We start from the raw sequence: 17,088 nt of genomic DNA on the forward strand, positions 1-17,088 counted from the left end.
AATGGCTGCGCGCGCGGGGGCGGCGGCGGCGGCGCAGCGCGGCGGCGCGGGGCGGGGCCGGCACCGGGCACGGCGGCACCGGCACCCGGAACCGGACACCGGGCACGGCGGGCACTGGCACAGGCACCGGGCACGGGGGGCACCGGCACCCGGAACCGGACACCGGGCACGGCGGGCACCGGCACCCGGAGCTGGGAACCGGGCACGGGGGGCACCGGCACCGGCACCGGGCACGGGGGGCACCGGCACCCGGAACCGGACACCGGGCACGGCGGGCACTGGCACAGGCACCGGGCACGGGGGGCACCGGCACCCGGAACCGGACACCGGGCACGGCGGGCACCGGCACCCGGAGCTGGGAACCGGGCACGGGGGGCACCGGCACAGGCACCGGGCACGGGGGGCACCGGCACCCGGAACCGGACACCGGGCACGGCGGGCACCGGCACCCGGAGCTGGGAACCGGGCACGGGGGGCACCGGCACCCGGAGCTGGGAACCGGGCACGGCGGGCACCGGCACCGGCACCGGGCACGGGGGGCACCGGCACCCGGAACCGGACACCGGGCATGGGGGGCAGCGGCACCCGGAACCGGGCACCGGGCACGGGGGGCACCAGCACGGGCACCGGCACCCGGAACCGGGCACCGGGCACGGGGGGCACCGGCACCCGGAGCTGGGAACCGGGCACGGGGGGCACCGGCACCGGCACCGGGCACGGGGGGCACCGGCACCCGGAGCTGGGAACCGGGCACGGGGGGCACCGGCACCGGCACCGGGCACGGGGGGCACCGGCACCCGGAACCGGACACCGGGCACGGCGGGCACCGGCACAGGCACCGGGCACGGGGGGCACCGGCACCCGGAACCGGACACCGGGCACGGCGGGCACCGGCACCCGGAGCTGGGAACCGGGCACGGGGGGCACCGGCACCGGCACCGGGCACGGTGGGCACCGGCACCCGGAACTGGACACCGGGCATGGGGGGCAGCGGCACCCGGAACCGGGCACCGGGCACGGGGGGCACCGGCACGGGCACCGGCACCCGGCACTGGGCACGGGGGGCACCGGCACCCGGAACCGGGCACCGGGCACGGGGGGCACCGGCACGGGCACCGGCACCCGGAACCGGGCACCGGGGGCACCGGCACCGGCACCGGGCACGGGGGGCACCGGCACCCGGAGCTGGGAACCGGGCACGGGGGGCACCGGCACCGGGAACTGGGCACGGGGGGCAGCGGCAGCCGGCACCGGGCACGGAAGGCACCAGCCCCCGGAACCCACACTGGGCATAGCAGCCGGGACCCCGGCCCCCAGCCCCGGCCCCCCCCCGGGTCATCCCGTGCCGAGCACCGGCAATCAGATCCGCGGCCCCGAGCAGGGCGAGCCGGGCACCGGCTCTGCCCCCGCCGCCGATGCTGCCCCCGGGGCCCACGGCCTGCCCCGCACCGCGGGCCCGTTACCCCGCTCCTGCCCCGGTACCGGGGGCTGCCCCCTCCCCGGCATCTCCTGGGTACCCTGAGGGGCTGCGGGGCACCGGGACTCCCCGCCCGTTCACGCCGCGCTCCACAGCCCCACAGCCGGTACCCGGTGCTCGGGACCTCCTGCACCGTTCAACCGGGCCTGGGCTTGCCTCCGTCCTGTCCCATCCCATCTCATCCCATCTTGTCCCATCTCATCCTGTCCTGTCCCATCCCATCTTGTCCCATCTCATCCTGTCCTGTCCCATCCCATCCTGTCCTGTCCCATCCCATCTTGTCCCATCTCATCCTGTCCTGTCCCATCCCATCCTGTCCTGTCCCATCCCATCTTGTCCCATCTCATCCTGTCCTGTCCTATCTCATGCCTTCTTGTCCCATCCCATCCCTTCCTGTCCCATCCCATCTTGTCCCATCCAGTCCCATCTCATCCCGTCCTGTCCCATCTCATCCCGTCCTGTCCCATCCTGTCCTATCTCATCCCTTCCCGTCCCATCCCATCTCATCCCATCCTGTCCTGTCCCATCTCATCCCTTCCCATCCCATCCCATCCCATCCCGTCCCATCTCGTCCCATCCAGTCCCATCTCATCCCATCCCATCTCATCCCTTCCCATCCCATCCCACCCCACCCAATTTCATCTCATCCCATCCCATCTCATCCCTTCCCATCCCATCCCACCCCACCCCATCCCATTTCATCTCATCCCATCCCATCCCTTCCCATCTTGTCCCATCCCTTCCCATCCCTTCCCATCCCTTCCCATCCCATCCCATCCCATCCCATCCCATCCCATCCCATCCCATCCCACCCCATCTTGTCCCATTTCATCTCATCCCATCCCATCCTGTCCCATCTTGTCCCATCCCTCCTCCGGCCCCAGCCCCATGCAGCGCCCGCAGGCAGGGTGCAGGCAGGAGGGGTGCTGCCAGGAGGCAGGGTGCAGGCAGGAGGGGTGCTGCCAGGAGGCAGGGTGCAGGCAGGAGGGGTGCTGCCCGCAGGCAGGGTGCAGGCAGGAGGGGTGCTGCCAGGAGGCAGGGTGCAGGCAGGAGGGGTGCTGCCCGCAGGCAGGGTGCAGGCAGGAGGGGTGCTGCCCGCAGGCAGGGTGCAGGCAGGAGGGGTGCTGCCAGGAGGCAGGGTGCAGGCAGGAGGGGTGCTGCCCGCAGGCAGGGTGCAGGCAGGAGGGGTGCTGCCCGCGCAGCCCCGCGGCAAGGCGAGACAGCCAAGGTCACCCACGGGCACCCGACCCCCTGCTCCCACCCCCCCCCCCAGCACCCACAGCTGCCCGGGGACCCCCCTATCCCACAGGGGACATCTCCCCCCCCCATCCCCGAAGTGCCCGGGGGGGCCACGCAGGCAGCCCCCGTCCCAAGGCAGCAGGGAGCTGGGGCACGGAGCCCCTGGGGCGGGTACGGGGTGGGGGGGACAGACATCGCCACCCCCAAAACGAGGTGGAGCTCGATGGTGTTTTTCCAGATTTTTATTATAAAAAACTCTTTTTTATTTTTTTTTCTCCTTTTCTTTTTTTTCTGGCATTCTCACATCTCTGCTTAATAAAATCTCATTCACCGATGGCCCCGGCCCTGCCTGGTGCCCCCCCCCGCCCGCCCCGGCCCCTGGAGCAGAGCGACCGAAGACCAATATTTACAGACGCTGCCAGGGACCGGGGCGGGCAGGGGGTGGTGGCCCTGGGGGGGCCACCCTGGGGGGGCACCCTTGGGGCCACCCTGGGCAGGGGATGGTGGCCCTGGGGGCCACCCTGGGGGGGCCACCCAGCGCCCACGGGCTGGGGACTGGGGCCAGCGTCACACGAGGCTGAGTTTGGGGGGGGGGGTATCCCACTTGCTCCCTCCTCCTCGGCCACCCCGTGCCCCCCAACTGGGCACCACCGCCCCACAGCTTGGGGGGAGGCAGGGGGTGCCCCCTTTGCCCGGGGCGGGGTGCGGGGGGACGCGGCAGGAGGGGCAGGGGCACAGCGGGGGGGGTGCGCAGGGGACCCATGGTACAGTATTTACAGGGGGTCCCGCGAGGCACACGCACACACTCACACCCACGCACACCAAGGAATTGGCACCCACGCGACGGGCGCGGGCGAGCCGGGGCACGCCGGCTGGCAGGGAGGTGGGCGAAGGCTACGAGTCAAAACGAGCCGGCCGGTTCCCTGCCCGGCCGGAGCTGGGCACCCACCTGCCCCATTTGGCACGCACAGCGGTGGCGAAGCGGGCGGGCACGGAGAAAGGGGCGCGGGGGCTGCCTTCATCTTAGCCGGAGAGTTCGTAGAGGATTTGGGGTGCACGGGGCGGGGGGGGATGGCGGGGAGAGGCGGCGAGCCGCGCCGCGTGCCCAGCGCCAGCTCCGTGCCGGAGGCTGGGCTGGGAGGGCGACGCCGTGCCCGGTGCCCGCTGGCGAGACCGGTGCCGGGCATCCTCCCGCCGCCTGGCCCGGGGACGACAAAAAGGAGCGGGGGCACGCGGGAACCCAACCCAATAAATTAGAGGCGGGGTGGGAAGGGGGGAGGAGGGCGCAGCGGGCGCGGCGGCACCGGGTCAGAGCCCGTTGGCGGAGCGCTGGATGAACGGCACTTTGCTGAGCTCCACCACGGGCGAGCGGGGCTTGTTCTGCATGCGCGGCACCCGCTGCAGCAGCTGCTGGGCCTGGCGCTGGGCGTCCCGCAGCTCCTTCCGCCACTGCACCAGCTCGGGGTCGCTCTGTGCGGGGCAGGGCACGGGTCAGGCTGGGGCTCCCCGGGGGGCCAGGGCAGGGTTACGGGGTGGCCAGAGCTCAGGACAGGGTGGCCAGGGGCTCCCCAAGGTGCCAGGGCAGGGTACAGGGTGGCCAGGGCCTCCCAGGGTGGCCAGGGCTCAGGATGGGGTGGCCAGGGGCTCCCCAGGGTGCCAAGGATCAGTATAGGGTGGCCAGGGGCTCCCCAGGGTGCCAGGGCTCAGGACGGGGTGGCCAGGGGCTCCCCAGTGTGCCAGGGCTCAGTATAGGGTGGCCAGGGCCTCCCAGGGTGGCCAGGGCTCAGGATGGGGTGGCCAGGGCTCAGGATGGGGTGGCCAGGGGCTCCCCAGGATGCCAGGGCTCAGTATAGGGTGGCCAGGCGCTCCCCAGGATGCCGGGGCTCAGTATAGGGTGGCCAGGCACTCCCCAGGGTGCCAGAGCTCAGGACAGGGTGGCCAGTGCAAGGCACAGGGTGGTCAGGGGCTCCCCCGCGTGCCAAGGCAGGGTATGGGGAGGCCAGGGCCTCCCAGGGTGGCTAGGGCTCAGGACAGGGTGGCCAGGGGCTCCCCAAGGTGCCAGGGCAGCGTATGGGGTGGCCAGGGGCTCCCCGGGGTGGCCAGGGCTCAGTACAGGGTAGCCAGGGGCAGCTTGGGGTGCCAGGGCAGGGTACAGGGTGGCCAGGGGCTCCCCGGGGTGGCCAGGGCTCAGTACAGGGTAGCCAGGGACAGCTTGGGGTGCCAGGGCAGGGTACAGGGTGGCCAGGGGCTCCCCAGGGTGCCAGCGCTCCGGGTGTGCCCCAAGCTTTCTGTATTTGTGCCCCGTGATGGCTCGGAGGGCTAAACACGCAAGGCTAGTGGCCAGCAAGAGGTGGCTGGCAGCTGGCAGGAGGAAGGGGTTAGTGGCCAGCAGGTGATGGCGAGCGATGGCCTGGAGGTGGCTAGCACCCAACAGAGGGGCTGGCTAGCAGCTAGCAGGAGGTGGCTAGCGCCCAGCAAAGTTTGGTTAGTCCCCAGTGGGAGCAAGCGGCACCCAAGGGGAGATGGCCGGTGACGGGCAGGAGGTGGCTAGCGCCTGGCAGGGGTGGCCGGTGACCCCAGGGGATGGTGGCCATCCCCAGCGGGTGAGCCAGGGCACACTCACGTCGCACTGCAGCACGAACTGCTTGCCGCCGCGGATGCGGAGCAGGATGCACTTGCGCTCCTTCACCTGCGTCTCCTCCACCGAGTCGATCTCCTCCATGGTGAGCAGGGACTGCTGGGGGGACAGGCTCAGCCCGGCCCCCGCCCCCAGACCTCCGCGTCCTCACCAAGACCCCCCCAAATCCCCCCATGCCCCTCGCGCGTCCACATCCTTCACCCCCCGTGCCCCCGCCAAACACCTCCTTGTGCCCCGCGCGCCCCGACGTCTGCCCGCATCCATGCACGCCCGCCTCGCCCCGCGCCCCCCGTGCTCGCCCCGTGCCCCCCGTGCTCGCCCCCGCGCCCGCCTTACCGGCGACTCGCCCTCCCCGCGCCACTCGAGGCGGTTGGGGAAGAGGTAGAAGTAGCGGCGCTGCCACTGCGTCAGGAAGGGGTTGCCCAGCTTGGCCATGTACCCGTGCATGATGCAGTCCTTGCCCATGGCGTACTCTGCGCCCGCCGCGCCGGGGAGAGGCAGGGTCAGCCCAGGGCACGGCCAGAGCTTGGGGGGCTCTTAGGTGGGGGACCCAGGGGGGGCACCCGGCCCCACTCACCCTCCTCGTGCCCCAGCTGCTTGTTCTTGGCTTTCTTGCGAGCCTCCAGCTTGTCGGTGTCGGCGTTGACGGCTTCGAAGACGGTCTCCGTCACCTCCTGCTGCCATCGCTCCGAGATGGTGAGCGGGAAGTTGCGGTACAGCTCCTGGTCGCTCTCCAGCAGCTGGTGGGCATCGCCGGGTGAGGGGCTGCCCGCCACCTCCGCCCCGCCACGCTCGGCCCCCTCCGCCCCGCTACCTTGATGCCCTTCGTGTCCTCCTCGTCGAAGGAGCCGATGTCGAAGGCGTCGGCCGCGTTCACCTCGCCGCGGGGCGGGATCAGGGGCGGCGGGTACTGCGGGCAGGGAAGGGGTTTTAGAGGGGTGGTTGCCCGCGCCCCCCGAAACCCCTTCCCGTGCCCAGGCGTCGCGCCCCTCACCTTCTGCAGGAAAACCATCTGCCAGTCCAGGCCCTTGAAGAAGGGCTCCTCTTTCACCTCCTGAGCCCTGGGGAGCGAGGGGGGTGAGCACGGCAGGCTCTCGGCTGCAGCACCGGCACACCCTCCTTCCCCGGCCCCCGCCGCGACTCACCCGCGCCCCATGCAGCCCAGCCGCCGGTTGACGTCTCGCTGCAGCAGCCCCTCGAGCAGGGAGCGCAGCTCAGGGGAGAAGGAATCCGGCAGCTCGACGGCCTGCGGGACAGGGCGCGGTTGCTCGTACCGGGAGCACGCAAGCGCCAAGGCACACGTGCGCACAGGGACAGGGATGCACATGCGCACACAGGGACAGGGATGCGCACGTGCACAGGGACAGGGATGCACACGTGTGCACGGGGACAGGGATGCGCATGTGTGCACGGGGACAGGGATGCGCACGTGCATGGGGACAGGGATGCGCACGTGCACGGGGACAGGGATGCGCACGTGTGCACGGGGACAGGGATGCGCACGTGCACGGGGACAGGGATGCACACGTGCACGGGGACAGGGATGCACACGTGCACGGGGACAGGGATGCACACGTGTGCACGGGGACAGGGATGCGCACGCGCGCACAGGGACAGGGATGCGCACGCGCACACAGGGACAGGGATGCGCACGTGCACGGGGACAGGGATGCGCACGCGCACACAGGGACAGGGATGCACACGCGCACACAGGGACAGGGATGCGCACGTGCACGGGGACAGGGATGCGCACGTGTGCACGGGGACAGGGATGCGCACGTGCACGGGGACAGGGATGCGCACGCACGCAGAGGGACAGGGATGCGCACGCGCGCACAGGGACAGGGATGCGCACGCGCACACAGGGACAGGGATGCGCACGTGCACGGGGACAGGGATGCGCACGCGCACACGGGGACAGGGATGCGCACGCGCACACAGGGACAGGGATGCACACGCGCACACAGGGACAGGGATGCACACGCGCACACAGGGACAGGGATGCGCACGTGTGCACGGGGACAGGGATGCGCACGTGCACGGGGACAGGGATGCGCACGCACGCAGAGGGACAGGGATGCGCACGCGCGCACAGGGACAGGGATGCGCACGCGCACACAGGGACAGGGATGCACACGCGTGCACAGGGACAGGGATGCGCACGTGCACGGGGACAGGGATGCGCACGTGCACAGGGACAGGGATGCACACGTGTGCACGGGGACAGGGATGCGCACGCACGCAGAGGGACAGGGATGCGCACGCACGCAGAGGGACAGGGATGCACACGCGCGCACAGGGACGGGGATGCACATGTGCACGGGGACAGGGATGCACACGCGCGCACAGACACACACAGACCCGCTTGTGCACAGCATACACACGGACACGCACAGGGAAGCGTGCACGTGCACGTGCACGCCGACACGCACCCGGGCGCCAACACGTGCACGCACAGGCACGCGCACACACGCGCGTGTGCCATGTGTGGCGCGCCCAGGCCCGTGCAAGCGGGCATGCGCATGCGCCGGGCACGCGACCGCACGGCGGCTCACACGTGGCAACGCCGCGCAGACGCGTGCGTGCGCGGGCAGCGCACAAGGCACTGCAAACACACCGGCGTGCAACCTACCCCCCACCCCGCCCCGACACGTGAACGCAAACACGCCCAGGTGCAGACACCCACTTGCACGTCGTTCTGCACGCACACGTATGTTGTTCTGCACGCACACGTATGTCGTTCTGCACACATGTGTGCACGCACGTAGAGATAGGCACGAAAACACGCTCCGGGCGCTGCTCGCCTTCAGGGAGCAGCTGGCCCTGACGCCCCCCACGCACCCCGTGTGCCCCCCAGGCCCCCGCCAGCTCCCGGTGCGGGGGGCACAGCAGCACGGGGGTGCTCGCGCCCTGTCCGCGCCCACCTCAGCCCTCCCTGGCACACGGGGCGAAGGCCGGGGTGCCCCAACTCACCATGGTGAGGGTCATACGGTCGATCTCGTGCTTGTCCTTCGTCTTGTGCTGCCGGAAAGGGCTGTGCCTGCGGCCGCGAGGGGAGAGGGGAACTCAGCGGTGCCCACCCGCGCCCGCCGGCGCCCACCCGCGCCCGCACGCTCACCCGCGGAGCAGCTTGAAGAGCATGCAGCCCAGCGAGAACCAGTCGGCGCTGCTGTCGTACGCCACGCCTTTCTGCAGCACCTCCGGCGCCATGTACCCATGGGTGCCCCTGCGGGGGACACAGAGGAGGGTGAGGGGCCGCGGCAGGCAGGCGGGCAGGGCAGGCAGGGGCACGGGTGCACTCACACGCTGGCATGGGGCTTCTTCTTGGAGAAGTCGCAGGCCAGGCCCAGGTCTGAGATGCGGACGTGCCCAAATTCGTCCAGGAGGATGTTTGCCGGCTGCCAAGACACCGTGGCCACCCCCTGAGCCCCAGCGCTGCCCGTGGGCACGGGGCGGGCAGCGAGGCTGGGGTGCTCTGTGGGATTTGGGGAAGCAGCGGTGGAGTCTGCGAGTGCCCCCCGGGGTGTCAGGATGCCCGCGGGCTCCCAAGGGTGCCCATGGAGCCTGGGGGGCTCCTGCAGAGACCCAAGGGTACCCATGGGATCTGGGGGTGCCCTCTGGGTTTGGGGAGTGCCCACGGGGTCTGAGGGCTCCCAAAGGGTCTGTGGGTGCCTGTGATACCTGTGGGTGCCCACAGGGTCCCAGGTGGGTGTTCCTACAGCACCTTAGGGATGCCAATGGGGCCTCTAGACACCTGCAGGGCCCGAGGGTGCCCGTGGGGGTGTGGGTGCCCGAGGTGGCTGTGGGGTGCCCGTGGGGACAGTCACCTTGAGGTCGCGGTACACCACGAAGCGGCTGTGCATGTGCTCCAAGCCCAGGATGATCTCAGCCGCGTAGAACCGCATCTCCGTCTCGGAGAAGACGCCGTGCTGGGAGAGGTGATAATGCAGGTCTCCTCCTGCGGTGACAGGGACCAGGCTGTCACGCTGGCAGTGCGCTCCGTGCCCCGGGGACAGCGAGGGCAGAGGAGGTTTGAGAATCATAGAATCGTTTAGGTTGGAAAAGACCTTTAAGATCATCCAGTCCAACCATTAACCTACACTACCAAGTCCACACTAAACCAATGAAGGGTAGACTAGACTAAACCATGTCCCAAAGTGCCACCTCTGCCCGTTTTTTGAACCCCTCCAGGGATGGGGACTCCACCACCTCTCTGGGCAGCCTGTTTCAATGCTTGACCACCCTTTCCGTGAAGAAATTTTTCCTAATTTCCAACCTAAACCTCCCCTGGCTCAGGCCGGCCACGTCCCTGGGGCCAGGGATCGGCCACGGGGTCCCTCGGGGCCGGGGGCCTCTCACCGTTCATGAGGTCGAGGATGAAGCTGAGCTTGTCGGGTGTGTGGAAGGCGTATGACATGCACACGATGAATGGGCAGTCCTGGCAGGAGAGACGGGGTCAGGCAGTGCCGGCGGTGCCCCGGGAACACCCTCCCTCACCGTCCCTCTCCCCTGCCCGGTGCCCGCGTCCCCTCACCCCGGTGCTGACGAGGGACAGCATGATGCGCTCGTTGAGGGCCAGGGTCTCGCCCTGCTTCATCTTGATGCGTTTCTTGTCCAAACACTTCATGGCGTACCTGGGGGCAAAGAGTCCCTGCGGGGTCCCGCCTCCGCCCAGGGCCACGCCGCCACGTCCCTCCCGTGCCACCACCGCGTCCCCCCGCTGCCAGCACCCACGGCCACATCACCGCATCCAGTCACCACCCACGGCCGTGACGTCCCCGTATCCCCCAGAGACCCGTAGCCATGGCGATACTTCCGCAACCCCCTAAACATCTGTCGTCATGGCAACACTGCCGCAGACGCCCTTGGGACCACCACCACCACAGCCCCAGCGTCCCCCCACATGGCGGGCAGATCCCCCCACCCCGCGATGGAGCATCCCCCGTTACATTTTGCCCGTATCCGCTTTCCGGCAGCCGTAGACCTCCCCGAAACCACCGCGGCCGATGATTCGGTGAACGCTGAAGTCGTTCATGGTGAGCTGGAGGGGGCGAGAAGGAGGCGGGGGTGAGCCTGGACATCTGGGTGCCGCAGCACCTGCCCTGCACCAAGAGCTGTGTGTGTCTGTGGGGGGGGGAGGGGGGGGGTCCCCACACCCTGCCTCAGTTTCCCCGGGCGAGGAACACGGAGGCCGCTCCACGTCCCCGTGAGCACGGGCAGGGGTGGGAGAGCCACCCGTGAGGGAAAGCCTGGGGGGTGTGCGAGGGTGCCCCTGCGGGGTGCTCGTCCCAGGGTACCCGCACCAGCCCTAGCGAACCCCGGGGCAGCCGCTTCGTCACATGCCCACGTCCCCCTCCCGGGAAGCGCCGAGTGGTGCCCCGAGGCGCAGGCGTCCCTGCTCACATGGATGTTCAGCTCCACGTTCTTCCACTGGCAGAACCGCGTGAACTTGTCGCTGCAATAAAGCACAGAGAGGGCAAAGAGTGGAGCCCCTGGAGAAACCCACCCCCCGCCAAGACCCATCTCGGGGCAGAAGGACCCCTTGGACTTGTCTGGAGACAGGCAGCATCCCCCGGAACCCCCGTCTGGGAACACAGAGACCCCAGGCCAGAGCTGGGGATGAGAAGAGTCCCCTGAGTCCCTGGTCTGGGGACAGACACCCCGGAGCTCCTATCTAAGAGGGGAGCCCTGGCCCCTCTCTGGGCCGAGAGACCCCGGTCCCCAGTGGGATGGGACACCCCGATCCGTGTGGGACCTCTCCCCCCCATCTCACCTCTCGATGAATTTCTGGAAGATGCCCCCGCGCAGGTTCTGGCAGATCTCCTCAATGTAGGGCTGGGGGGGGGGACACACAGGGCTCAGCGCCGGGTCCCCGGTGCCACCCAGGTCACCCGCACCCCTCAGGTCCCATCATTAGGTGAGGGCTCCTCCACCCCACCCCTGGGATTTCACATCTCCCCGCTGCCACCCTGCCACTGCCGGGCCCTGGGGGTGCTTCTGCCACCCCGGGTCAGCTGAGTCTCTGGGGACCCCAACGTCACCACCCCTGGGGACCGCAACGTCACCCCGGGTCACCTCTACATCCAGGGTCCCAATCACCACCCTCCGAGGAGCCCCCCCCAGCCTCCTGACTGCCGCCCCACAGGGACCACCGGCAATCCCCCGCGTTCCCACCCTGCTGGGGAGCCCCTCACCATCCCTTGGGGTCCCCCCAGACCTTCTGGGACCCCCCCCATCACCTCTAGGTGCCCCTGTCCCCACCAGCCCCCAGCACCCTCTCACCGGTCCCCCGTGAGGATTAACCCTCCGAGTACCAGAGGTGGCAGGGACCCCCTCTCTCTGTCCCGGGCGATGCCCACCTGGAAGAGGTCTGGGGGCACCTGCTTCTTGCTCAGGCGGCTCTGGACGTGCTCCGTGGCGCTCTTGGAGAAGGGCTGCGAGGCAAAACGGGACCGCGTCACCCCGGGCAGAAGGGACGCGGGCACGGGAGCAAGGCAGCGCTGCCCAAGTCGGGGAACTCACGGAGGAACCCCGACCCATAGGGCTGGGTCTGCGGCTGAACAGAGTCAGTGGTGGTTTTGGAAGCTCCTTCTGAAGACGCTGGGTACCAGACCCCCTGGGCGTACTGGGTACATCCCTCCCACCTGCTCTGGGGACCCCACCCCAGTACCTCAGCCCACCGTAGTGCCGGCACAGCGCCCGTGCGGCACAGCACTCACGTGGGAGCAGGCCAGCAGCTCCTTCATGATGTAATGGTCGAAGATGTGGCGGCTGCGGGCGGTTCGCTCCTCCTCCGAGTCCAGCTTCTCGTACTTCTTGATCTGGCAAGGGCACAGCTCCCGTGGCACAGGGGCACACAGCCCTCACCCCACAGCCGGCAGGCGCAGCCCAGGGCTGGGCATCCCCCCGAACCTCTTACGCCGGGAACCACGGCTCCAGCCCCTCTGGGTACCACGTCCCGCGGGCACCCGATGGTTATCGTGTCCCCTGGGAACCCAGGGCATCGCCTCCTGGCTCCCTGGGCACCCCGCATGCTCTCGTTACCGTGTCTGCGGGCCCTAGAGGTATCAAATCCCACCCCCAACCCTCCTAATGACCACGGGGGTCCCTCCAGATGGGTCCCCCCCATCTCACCTCCTCATAAAACTCCATCAGGGGTTTGGCCTCCTCTGCCTGGTTAAAGGCGAAGTCGCGGAAGAGCAGGTACCCTGGCAGGGACAGAGCTGTGGCGTGAGAGGTGCCTACCCCAGAGCGGCAGCGCGGGCCCCATAGCCCAGGCCAAGCGGCACAGGGATGTCCCCTGGGCCTGCTCATCCCCACAGCCACCCCCACGCCAGGTTTGGGGAAGGGGAAGTGCCAAGCTGGGGACCGGCCAAGGTTTGGCAAGGCGATGCAGCGAGGCAAGGACGCGGGCCGGCACGGGGAGGAGCGGCGTGGTGCTATAGGGCACTGTGGGGCAGGGGCGCGGCGGGTGGGCAAGGAGGGTGGTGCGGTGGGGGAGCAATGGGGCAGGGGAGCGATGGGGCAGGGGCACCGGCGGGCACCGCAGAACAGCTGCCGTGGGGCGGACGTGCCCGGAAACCGCCAGAGCCGGCGGGAGGAAGTGAGAGGCGCTTCCTGCCCCGGACGGTTAGCGCTGGGGGAAGTGACAGGGCGGGGGACACGGGGTGGGGGACATGGCGCGGGGGGTTGTGTCACGCACCCCCCAAACGCTCTGCCCAGCCCGGCCCCACAGCCCCCCTCGCTCGCCCCAGGCCATGCCAGGGGCAGAGGGGAACGGGCACGGCCGCTGTCACGGCCGCCACCAACGCAGCCCCCGGCACACAACGAGCGTCCCCGTGTTCGCGGGCGCTCACCCGCGTGCCCTCCCCCGTGCCCCCCGTGTCCCCAGCTCACCGATCTTCTGCGTGAAGATCTTGTCGAACGTCACCTCCCCCCGGTCCTCCAGGTACTTCTGCATGACGCTGCGGATGCTGGGGAGACACCGGAGGGGTTCAGCGCCACGCCTGCCCCGTGCCCCCACCCCGGCAGCCCTCTGCTCCCGACACCCCCGGTGCCCCCCACGCCTGCCCCTCCTTTACCCCCTGCGCCTTCCCCTGCCCCTCTGCCACCCCAACCCCGCGTCCTCCCATCTTGTGTGTCCCCCCCCGAAAGCGTGACAGGTTGCTGGGCCCCGGTAAGGGTCAGGCACAGGGTGCCCCACGTGTTGGGGTCTAAGGGAGGTTGGGGAGGAGGGTGCCCCCAAAAATGCCTGGCAGTGGAGGCGCAGGAGGGCAGTGGGGTCCGGCAGCGGGGCTGGGGGGCACACGCCAGGCCCGTGGGGAGGAGCGGGGCAGCGCGCGCCCACGCGCGTCGTGCGGGGCGTCGTGGCGTGCGAGGGGAAGCTGCGAAGCGGGGTGCGCGGGGCAGGAGGGGCTGCGCGCACGAGCGCGACGCGGCGAGCGCAGCGGGGAGCACTGCGGCCCCGTGCGTGCACACGTGGGGAGGGTGCACGCGTGCACGCGTGGGGAGGCCGGAGGTCCCGTGTGGGCCAGCCGAGCCCCTGCGTGTGCTGACGGACGGCGCGTGGGCGCCTACGGACATATGCGCGCGTACATGCAGCCCCCCCCCCCGCGTGTACACGCGTGTGCGTGCGTACACGCGAGCGCACGCTCGGCCGTGGGTGTGCGGGGCAGGGGAGGCGGGTGGCGGGACGGTGCGTGGGTGCGGGCAGCGGGCACGCAGGGCTGGCTGCCGCCGTGCGCTGGGCAAGGCGTGCGTCCTTGCGTCTGTGTGTCCATCTGGCGTGCACCGGGCAAGGCGTGCATCCCTGCGTCCGTGTGTCTGGCTCGTGTGCGCCGGGCAAGGCGTGCATCCCTGCGTCCGTGTGTCCGGCTCGTGTGTGCCGGGCAAGGCGTGCATCCCTGCATCTGTGTGTCCTGCTTGCATGCGCCGGGCAAGGCGTGCATCCCTGCGTCTGTGTGTCCGGCTTGCATGCGCCGGGCAAGGCGTGCATCCCCGTGTCTGTGCGTCCGGCTCGCGTGCACCGGGCAAGGCGTGCACCGGGCAAGGCGTGCGTCCCTGTGTCCGTCTGGCGTGCACCGGGCAAGGCGTGCGTCCCGCGTCCGTGTGTCTGTCTGGCGTGCACCGGGCAAGGCGTGCATCCCTGCGTCCCGCATCCGTGCGTCCGTCTGGCGTGCACCGGGCAAGGCGTGCATCCCTGCGTCCGTGCGTCCCGCATCCGTGCGTCCGTCTGGCGTGCACCGGGCAAGGCTCCGTGCGTCCGTGTGCCGTGCAGCCGCCGCGCGTGTCCGTGCGTGCCCGGGCCGCCGGGTGCACGCCTGCCTGCCGGGGCGGGTGCGCGGGGGCCGCGGGTGCCCGCCGCAGCCGGTGTGCCGCCGGGGAGCGGGAGGGCTGAGCCCGGGGGTGGCCGCAGCGCGGGGGCAGGGCCCGGGCTGCGCTGCGGGCAGGGGGAAGCGGGGCAGGGGCGGGCGGAGGGGCGGAGGGGCGGCGGCGGGGCCTCACCTGGGCTCGGGCAGCAGGATCCTCTTGCTGGCGCGGGCGGCGGGCGCGGCGCGGCTCTTCTCCATGGCCATCAGGTAGCTCACGTCCGCCAGCACCGCCTCCAGGTCCGCCATCTTGCACCGCGCCGCCGGCCCCGCCGGCCCCGCCGCCCAGCGCCGCCGGACCGGACCCGGACGGACCCGGAACCGGAACCGGGACCCGGAACCGGAACCGGGGTAGGACCCGGAATGGCCCCGGGACGGACCCGGCCCGGCGCGGCGCGGGGAGGCGCAGGCGGTGGCGCGAGCTCAGCGGCGGGGGGCCATGGCGGGGGGAGGGGGGGGGGGGGAGGCTGCCCCTGCGCGCGCCCCTGCGCGCGCCCCTGCGCGTGCCCCTGCCTGCCTGCCGGGCGGCGCTGCCGGCCCGGGGCGGGGCCTGGGCGGGGAAGGGGCGGGGCCTGGGCGGGAAGGGGCGGGGCGAGGGGGCGTCCTTCCCGCCGCCCCGCCCACCCGGGCGTGCGTGACACCGCGTGTGTGTGACACTGTGTGCGTGTGTGTGACACTGTGTGTGTGCGTGTGTGACACTGTGTGCGTGTGACACTGTGTGTGTGCGTGTGTGTGACACTGTGCGCGTGTGTGTGACACTGTGTGTGTGCGTGTGTGTGACACTGCGTGTGTGTGACACTGTGTGTGTGCGTGTGTGTGACACTGTGTGTGTGCGTGTGTGTGACACTGTGTGTGTGTGTGTGACACTGTGTGTGTGCGTGTGTGTGACACTGTGCGCGTGCGTGACACCGCGTGTGCGTGACACTGTGCGCGTGTGTGTGACACTGTGTGTGTGCGTGTGTGTGACACTGTGCGCGTGTGTGTGACACTGTGTGTGTGCGTGTGTGTGACACTGTGCGTGTGTGTGACACTGTGTGCGTGTGTGACACAGTGCGTGTGTGTGTGACACTGTGTGCGTGTGACACTGTGTGCGTGTGTGTGACACAGTGCGTGTGTGTGTGACACTGCGTGTGACACTGTGTGCGTGTGTGTGACACTGTGTGTGTGCGTGTGTGTGACACTGTGTGCGTGTGACACTGTGCGTGTGTGTGACACTGTGTGTGTGCGCGTGTGTGACACTGTGTGTGTGACACTGTGCGCCTGTGTGTGACACTGTGTGTGTGTGTGACACTGTGTGTGTGCGCGTGTGACACTGTGTGCGTGACACTGTGCGCCTGTGTGTGACACTGTGTGTGTGTGTGATACTGTGTGTGTGCGTGTGTGTGACACTGTGTGTGTGTGTGATACTGTGTGTGTGCGTGTGTGTGATACTGTGTGTGTGTGACACTGTGCGTGTGTCTGTGACACAGTGTGTGTGCGTGTGTGTGACACTGTGTGTGTGCGTGTGTGACACTGTGTGCGTGTGTGTGACACTGTGCGCGTGTGACACTGTGTGTGTGCGTGTGTTTGACACTGCGCGTGCGTGTGTGTGACACTGCGCGTGTGTGTGTGTGACACTGTGTGCATGTGTGTGACACTGGGGGTGTGTGTGTGTGTGACACTGTGCACGTGTGTGTGACACTGTGTGTGTGCGTGTGTGACACTGTGTGCGTGTGTGTGACACTGCGTGTGTGACACACTGTGTGCGTGTGTGACACCGCATGTGTGACACTGTGCATGTGTGACACTGTGCGTCTGTGATGCTGTGTGTGTGTGACACCGTGTGCGTGTATGACACCGCGTGTGTGTGTGACACCGGGTGTGTGACACCAGGTGCGTGTGACACACTGCGTGCGTGTGTGACACCACGTGTGTGTGTGACACCGTGTGCGTGTGACACTGTGCGTGTGTGACACCATGTGTGTGTGTGACACTGCGTGTGTGTGTGACACCGGGTGTGATGCCATGGGGGTGTGTGTGACACTGTGTGCGTGTGTGACACCATGTGTGTGTGTGACACTGTGCATGTGTGACACCGTGGGTGTGTGACACCGCATGTGCGTGTGACATGGTGTGCGTGTGTGACACTGGGGGTGTGTGTGACACTGTGTCCATGTGACACTGTGTGTGTGACGCTGGGGGTGTGTGACACTGGGTGTGTCTGTGTGTGACACCATGTGTGTGTGACACCGGGTGACACTGTGGGGGGTGTGTGACACTTGGGGTGTGTGACACTGTGTGTGTGTTTGACACCATGGCTGTGTGACACTGGCTGTGTGTGACACTGGGTGTGAAACTGTGACACCATGGGGGTGTGACACCGTGTG

General features: G+C 69.1%; 1 protein-coding gene across 1 annotated transcript; it reads right to left on the reverse strand.

Annotated features, from left to right (window-relative positions):
* Positions 1–4,024: 4,024 nt before the first annotated feature.
* GRK2 (G protein-coupled receptor kinase 2) lies at positions 4,025–14,971 on the reverse strand. Its single transcript, XM_075712102.1, has 21 exons — positions 14,859–14,971; positions 13,251–13,327; positions 12,489–12,562; positions 12,074–12,175; positions 11,714–11,788; positions 11,128–11,189; positions 10,758–10,809; positions 10,304–10,395; positions 9,889–9,988; positions 9,714–9,792; positions 9,182–9,312; positions 8,658–8,752; positions 8,473–8,580; positions 8,328–8,394; positions 6,500–6,600; positions 6,349–6,415; positions 6,169–6,264; positions 5,932–6,094; positions 5,691–5,827; positions 5,340–5,453; positions 4,025–4,186 (listed from the first exon to the last, which is right to left on the reverse strand). Exons 1-21 carry the CDS (start codon positions 14,969–14,971, stop codon positions 4,025–4,027), a joined length of 2,067 nt encoding a protein of 688 aa, XP_075568217.1.
* Between the last annotated feature and the right edge of the window lie 2,117 nt (positions 14,972–17,088).

Source organism: Pelecanus crispus, chromosome 6 (assembly GCF_030463565.1).
Source record: "Pelecanus crispus isolate bPelCri1 chromosome 6, bPelCri1.pri, whole genome shotgun sequence".
Lineage (NCBI taxonomy): Eukaryota > Metazoa > Chordata > Aves > Pelecaniformes > Pelecanidae > Pelecanus > Pelecanus crispus.

Bases quoted from the DNA above. Each gene is read 5' to 3' on its own strand.
- GRK2 (XM_075712102.1), bottom strand. From the start codon at position 14,971: ATGGCGGACCTGGAGGCGGTGCTGGCGGACGTGAGCTACCTGATGGCC. The intron at 11,789-12,073 runs GTGAGTGCTGTG...TTTGCCTCGCAG, and splicing joins AGCTGCTGGCCTGCTCCCAC to CCCTTCTCCAAGAGCGCCAC. The intron at 6,095-6,168 runs GTAGCGGGGCGG...GATGCCCACCAG, and splicing joins AGGACACGAAGGGCATCAAG to CTGCTGGAGAGCGACCAGGA.